Raw genomic sequence first — 6,536 nt, 5'->3', positions numbered from 1 at the left:
CCTGTGCTGTTTCTCTGACAAACTCATTTGCCACCTTATGGTCCAAAATGATTGCTCACAATTAGCCACACTTCCATAGTTTTCATGAAAATTTTTTTATTTTTTTTGAACGTTTATTCATTTTTGAGAGACAAAGAGAGACAGAGCATGAGCGGGGAAGGGGCAGAGAGAGGGAGACACAGAATCTGAAGCAGGCTCCAGGCTCTGCGCTGTCAGCACAGATCCTGATGCGGGGCTCGAACTCACAAACAGTGAGATCATGACCTGAGCTGAAGTTGGATGTTCAACCAACTGAGCCACCCAGGCGCCCCGATGAAATGTTTTTTTTTTAAAGGTAAGCCCTACACCCAATGTGGGGCTTGAACTCATGACCCTGGGACCAAGAGTCACATGCTACCAACTGAGCCAACCAGGCACCCCTTGATAAAATGTGTATTGAGAGCAATTGTAATGATGTCTAACTGGTGAGGTTGGGGGCCTGTGGGTGGGAGCATCACATTGTACAGACTCTGTGGTGGGACCAGTTCCTGTTAGCTTTCCACACCCTTTTACCTAGCTACCTGCTGCTTAGACCACTGTATGAGGAGGTTGCATCTGCAGGGACTGATGGCAGAGGATGCTCAGGAAAGAGTGGGAGTCTGAGTTCTTCAGCGCAGAAAAGCTGGTCTCACATAGCTTATGGATGTGCACTATGAACTCTGAAACAGTTTTGAGGGGCTGTATCACTGCCTTAGGGACATTTCTGGAGCTGGCAATCACTGTACCCCAATACCCACCAACCCAAAGGATTCTCCCTAAACACAGGGGTGTGTGTGTACAAGGTGGTGGGGAATGGGGCTTCTAAGATGGAAGAGACTAGGTTGGGATGGGATGGGACCTACAGGTCCAACCCTTCCAACTTCCCACCTTCTAATGCATTTAGAGAGCTGACATGTTTGTACCTGATAAGTGCTGATCCTTCAGGGAGCAGGAGATAGGAGTTACTCCTCTGTTTTTTCTCTTTGTGTGCTAGGGAGCTCCATCTATATTTCCTTTTTTTTAGTGCTTATTTATTTATTTTGAGATGGAGGGAGGAGCAGAGAGGGAGAGAATCTCAAGCAGGCTCTGTGCTGTCAGTGCAGAGCCCGACTGGGGGCTCCATCTCACGAACTGAGAGATCATGACCCGAGCTGAAATCAAGAGTCAGATGCTCAACTGACTGAGCCACCCAGGCACCCTCCCCCCTACATTTTTTTAAGTTTATTTTATTTTGAGAGAGAGAGAGAGAGAGAGAGAGAGAGAGAGAGAGAGAGAGAATCCCAAGCAGGCTCCGCACCATCAGCACAGAGCCTGATGCAGGGTTCAAACTCACAAACCCGTGAGATCATGACTTGAGCCAAAATCAAGAGTCAGATACTTAACTTACTGAACCACCCAAGCACTCTGCTCCACCTATATTTCTGGTAAAAATGTTCCTTGGTTAGTTTTAATGGTTCTGTGATGAGGACCCTCAGATACTTTCCAAAAGTTCTGGGGGATATTGAATAAACAAAAGAAAAAATATTATTGGGTAGAAGTTAAGAATCCAACCCTGGGAACTCTGTGACCTTGGGCAAGTTACTGAGTCTCTCTGGGACTCGGTTTCCTCATCTGATAAGTGGGGGCCATGGGACTGTTCACAGATGGTGGGGACTGTCTGAGACAGGTCATGTCATATGCTTCACACGGTGTGTGGCACTCAGGAGATACTGAGCTAGGTCTGAGTCCCATTATCACTTGCTGGGCTTGTTGGCAGGAGCCACAGTATTTTTCCTGCTTTTGCCCTTGCCCTCTGTGGCCTGTTCTCCAAAGTAGCCTGTAGATTATCTTTTAATTTTTTCCTTCTTATTTTTTTTATGTTTTTATTTATTTTTGAGACAGAGACAGGGCATGAGCAGGGGAGGGGCAGAGAGGGAGACACAGAATCCGAAGCAAGCTCCAGGCTCCGAGCCGTCAGCACAGAGCCCAACGTGGGGCTCGAACCCATGGACTGTGAGATCATGACCTGAGCTGAAGTCGGAGGCTTAACCGACTGAGCCACCCAGGTGCCCCATTTTTTCCTTCTTACTAAAAAAACCTTTATGCATATACATTTCTATTTTTATTTAAATAATAATAAAACATGCAGTACTTACTATGTGCCAAGTCTTGTTCTAAACCTTTGATAAGTATCAATTCATTTGTCATTGTCCCCATTTTATAGATAAGGAAACAGCACAGAGGAGTTCTTGCCTAGGTTACAAAGCTGGTAGGTGGGTGTTTGAAACCAGACTGTCTCCATAAATGTTTGTTTGGTTAGTTCTGTCTTCTTCCCTTGCCAACGTCTAGAATACTATGTGTCATTCAGGAGGTGCTTAAGCAAATCCCTGTGAATCAGCTCATGTTCTAGTGGTGCAAGACTCACGATCAACAAGAATTCTTGATTACTTCTGAGGGGTCTTTTAAAAATCTTTCCCTTCTTATGGCTTCCCATTATGTCTAGAATGAAGCATGAGCTCTGTTCCTGCCAGAGGAGGCCCTACAGCATCTGGCCCCACCCACCTCTCCCACCCTCACACCTCCTACACTCCCAACAAGCTGCCACGGTTTCCGTTCCTCTAACACACCAATTTAGGTTTCACTTCCGGGCTTTTGGAACTGCCGTGCCCTCCACCAGAAAGCTCTTTGCTTCAGCTATTCGTGTGGCCGGCTCCTTTTGGTCAGCGTATCTGTCACCTCCAACGAAAGGAGTTCGATCCTGCCCATCCAAAGAAAGCATCCTTTCGTCAGTCACTACTTAACACATTCCTTATACCCCGGGGTGGGTGTGTTCTAGGTGGCCGTTTATTTATCTTTAGTTTGTTTGTATACTGTCCTTCAAACCCCCAGCTCTAGCCACTGGATGGAGCCAGTGTGACCTTTCCTTACCTCCCAGGCTTTGTGCACGCTGGGCAATGCTGCCACGCATCCCGTCTAACTGTTCAATTACACCTGTAAACCTGATGCTGCCCTTCGGGTTCAAGACACCAAATTCCTGCCTGCCAGAATTTTTCTTAATTGGGCAATTCCCCTCCCCGCCATAAGGAAAATGGTTTTTGAAATCTCAGGAATGACAGCCTCTGCAGAACAAAATGAACACCTGCTCCATAGGTGATGGCAGCCAGCGAGGTGAAGAGACACGGTGGGCACGGCCACCTCAAAGCAGCCGCGCGGGCGCAGCCATCTTCTCTCCGCGCAGGCGCAGGCGCAGGCGAGGCGCAGGCGCAGAGGCAGGCGCACGCGCCCCAGCCCCATCTCTTTCGCGTCCCGCCGGCGGGAGGGGGCCTGGTGGTGACTATTGGCTGACGCGGGCTCAAAGACCCCGCTGAGCGTGCGCACACCAGCCTGCTGCAGCCCTGTAGGCTGCGGAGCCCGAGTCGGTCCCGAAGCGGAAGTGTTGCTCAGGGCCAGTTCTTGTAATGGTCTTCTCTGCAGTGAGCAGAAAATCTATTGTCGAGAGGGTGAGAAAGAGGAGGGGGGATGGGTTGAGAGGGCGAGTGCTAGGGGTGATGGGCCAAGTGATGGGGAGTTCTGGAGGAACGAAGGAAGGGGGATTTGGGAGGATCATTGATGCGGGGAGTTGTGGGGTGATGGGAGACTGAATGAAGGTCTCTGGGGCATGATGGTGGACAAAGTTACGGGACTAGTCAGGGTTGAATGGGGCTTATTAAACGTTGACTTTTACACGTTTTCCGGCACAGTGATTTGCGCTAAGGGTTCTTACGCACTCCTCATCAGGCGCCTCCTTCGGCGCGCCCCACCTTTTCCTCTCCCCTCTCCCCTCTCCCACACCCCAGCGTAGGGGCCTGGTGTGAATGCTCCAGCCGAAGTGAATCTGCACCCGAAGGCTTCCTTCTGGCTCCTGGGCAAGCCGGCCCCAGTGAGGTGAGGAGGAGAAGGAAGAGGTACCTGAGTGCACTCACTTCGGGGCTTGGGGGTTGGGGTGGGCGAGGCCTGGTGCCGCGGGGTTTGGGGGGATCATGGGGCTTAAAACGTTATGGGGATGATAGTTTTTAAGAGTTCATTTTACTTGGTGTATGATAAGTACTAACACATTTGAATTACAGATTAATTAAAAATAGAAGAAAAGAAAATCAAAAGGAATTGATTTTTATCCCCCTGCATTTAAATGTCCGGTCCATTCTTAGCAAGTTTTTAGTGGGTATTCGGGGTGTGCGTTTTTAAACTTTTAACTGTTTGAAATGGGTTCCTGCAATTTTATAACCTACCTTATTTTCATTTAGAAGTTTACTGTGATTCAGCTTAAAAATTTATTCTCTAACATTTAAAAAACTTAATTTAGATATACGTACAGAGAAATATACAAATACTAAAGCATACAGTTCCATACAACATTTTTAATAGGTCTGTAACATTTCACTCCTTGTATTTCCTTACTAATCGCTTATTAGGAGTCACAGGATTAACTTCGGCATTCAGAAAGTCAGTGCTGAGGTGAAGGTACTTACAGAGAAGTTGTGATGCATTGTTTCATTAGGTAGAATGCCTAGAATTACAATTTCTGGGTCAGTACACAAGTATATATAGAAAAAAAAACCCTTTTGTGTTAGATGCTCATGTGAGGAAGAGAGTCAAGAATACACAGGTGGTTGTTGAAAACTACATGGTTGCCCAAACTTCCACAGAATGGCCTCATGCCCCGCTAGTGTGAGGGGAATTTCTAGGCAGATAATTCTGGACATATAAACCTTATGGGTTCTCTCATATGCTGTACACTTTTCCATTCTTCCAGCTCAGCTTTCACACATCTCTGCCTTTTCCCAAGAAAAGCAGGAAATGGCCAAACCCCAGGTAAGTATGCTGTTTCTTCCTCTTTTTTTTTTTTTTTTTTTTTTTTTACCATGGACGTGATGAGATACTTAGGAATCTCTGACCTAAAATAGGAAATTATTTGTAAATAAGCATTAGGATCAGGGAAAATGAGAGACAGCAAGGCCAAGTTAGAATGTAGACATTAGGGTGTGACAGATACTAACATTGACTTACAGATTTCTCTTTGAGCTTCTGGCAGCCGGAGGGAAACGTAACCAGGAACCTGGTTCACCTTACTCCTCAGGAGAGAGTGCACTGAGTTCTCAGGGAAGTAAAGGTTTCCTGTGTTTGCCTTCCAAGGCATTTCTTTTCTGAGTCTTCATGTGGTTGGTGGAATTGTCTTCAACCACAGCCTAGTGATAAATGCAGTCGCTGGTTTCCTACAGATATTTCTTTTTTTTTAAATTTTTTAATGTTTATTTTTTATTTATATTAGAGAGAGAGAGTGTGAGCAGGGGAGGGGAAGAGAGACAGAGACAGAATCTGAAGCAGGCTCCAGGCTCCGAGCTGTCAGCACAGAGCCTGACACAGGACTCACACCCATAAGCAGTGAGATCATGACCTGAGCTGAAGTTGGATGCTTGACCGACTGAGCCACCCAGGCGCCCCTCCTGCAGATATTTCTTACAGCATTTCTCACTGAGCTGGAGACATGGTGTCAGAGTATCCTTTGGGAATGAAATATGTCAGGGAACTTGATTTTCTTGAGATCATTTTTCTGAAGTAATTTTATCGGTCAGACTTTGGATTCTCATTTAGCCAAGAGACAAAGTCCTACAGGTGGTCACAGCCAACCAATGTTTTTCTTTCACTTAAAAAATTTTTAAAAATTTTTAAATGTTTATTTTTGAGAGAGAGAGAGTAAGAGTGAGTAGTGGAGGGGCAGAGAGAGAAGACACAGAATCTGAAGCAGGCTCCAGGCTCCGAGCTGTCCGCACAGAGTCTGATGCGGGGCTTGAACCCACAAACTGTGAGATCATGACCTGAGCCTAAGTCGGAGGAAATTTTTACACATCATAATTCCCTGGAGATTCAGACAAGTTGTCAGTTCTTTCCTTTTTTATTGCTGGGTGGTATTCCATGGTATAGATGTACCATAGCTTATTTATCCATTCTCCTGTTGAAAATCATTTGGATTATTTCCAGTTTTGGCAATTACGAGTAAAGCCACTTTAATATTCATACACAGGTTTTTGTGTGCACATATGTTTTCATTTCTCTAGAATAAATACTGGATTTCTGGGTCTTTTGGTAACTGTATGCTTAATGTTTTAAGAATCTGCCAAATTGTTTTCCAGAATAGTTGAATCATTTTTCATTTTCACCAGCAATGTGTAAGAATTCCAGTTGCTTCACATTTTTGCCAGCACTTGGTATTGTCAGTATTTTTTTAATGTTTATTTATTTATTTTGAGAGAGCACGAGCGTGAGCGAGGGAGGGGCATAGAGAGGGAGAGAGAGAATCCCAAGCAGGTTGATCGTGACCTGAGCTGAAATCAAGGGTTGGACACGTAGCCAACTGAGCCATCTAGGCGCCCTGGTATTGTTAGTCTTTTTAATTTTAGTCATCCTAGTAGTATAGTTATTGTCTCATCATGCCTTTAATTTGTGTTTCACTAATAGCTGATGATGTTTAAGACCTCTATATGTTTCTTTACTTTTTGTAT

The 6,536-nt window shown here is 45.6% G+C and overlaps 1 protein-coding gene across 6 annotated transcripts in view; it reads left to right on the top strand.

Moving 5' to 3' along the window:
- The first annotated feature begins 3,287 nt into the window (after positions 1-3,287).
- The window catches only part of ZNF182 (zinc finger protein 182), a 36,911-nt gene continuing 33,662 nt past the window's right edge, over positions 3,288-6,536 (top strand). For 2 of the 6 annotated variants that reach the window (XM_043571689.1, XM_043571685.1), the window contains exons 1-3: positions 3,289-3,497; positions 3,834-3,921; positions 4,790-4,848. In XM_043571689.1, coding sequence (XP_043427624.1) covers positions 4,834-4,848 — 15 coding nt within the window. In that variant the 5' untranslated portion in view covers positions 3,289-3,497; positions 3,834-3,921; positions 4,790-4,833. Of the gene's footprint in view, positions 3,498-3,833; positions 3,942-4,789; positions 4,849-6,536 lie in introns of all 6 variants that reach the window. The other 4 variants (XM_043571690.1, XM_043571686.1, XM_043571688.1 and 1 more) reach the window with 4 other exon arrangements.

The sequence above is a fragment of the Prionailurus bengalensis genome, chromosome X, assembly GCF_016509475.1.
Source record: "Prionailurus bengalensis isolate Pbe53 chromosome X, Fcat_Pben_1.1_paternal_pri, whole genome shotgun sequence".
NCBI classification, from domain to species: Eukaryota; Metazoa; Chordata; class Mammalia; order Carnivora; family Felidae; genus Prionailurus; species Prionailurus bengalensis.
This window is presented reverse-complemented; position numbering and strand designations above follow the sequence as displayed.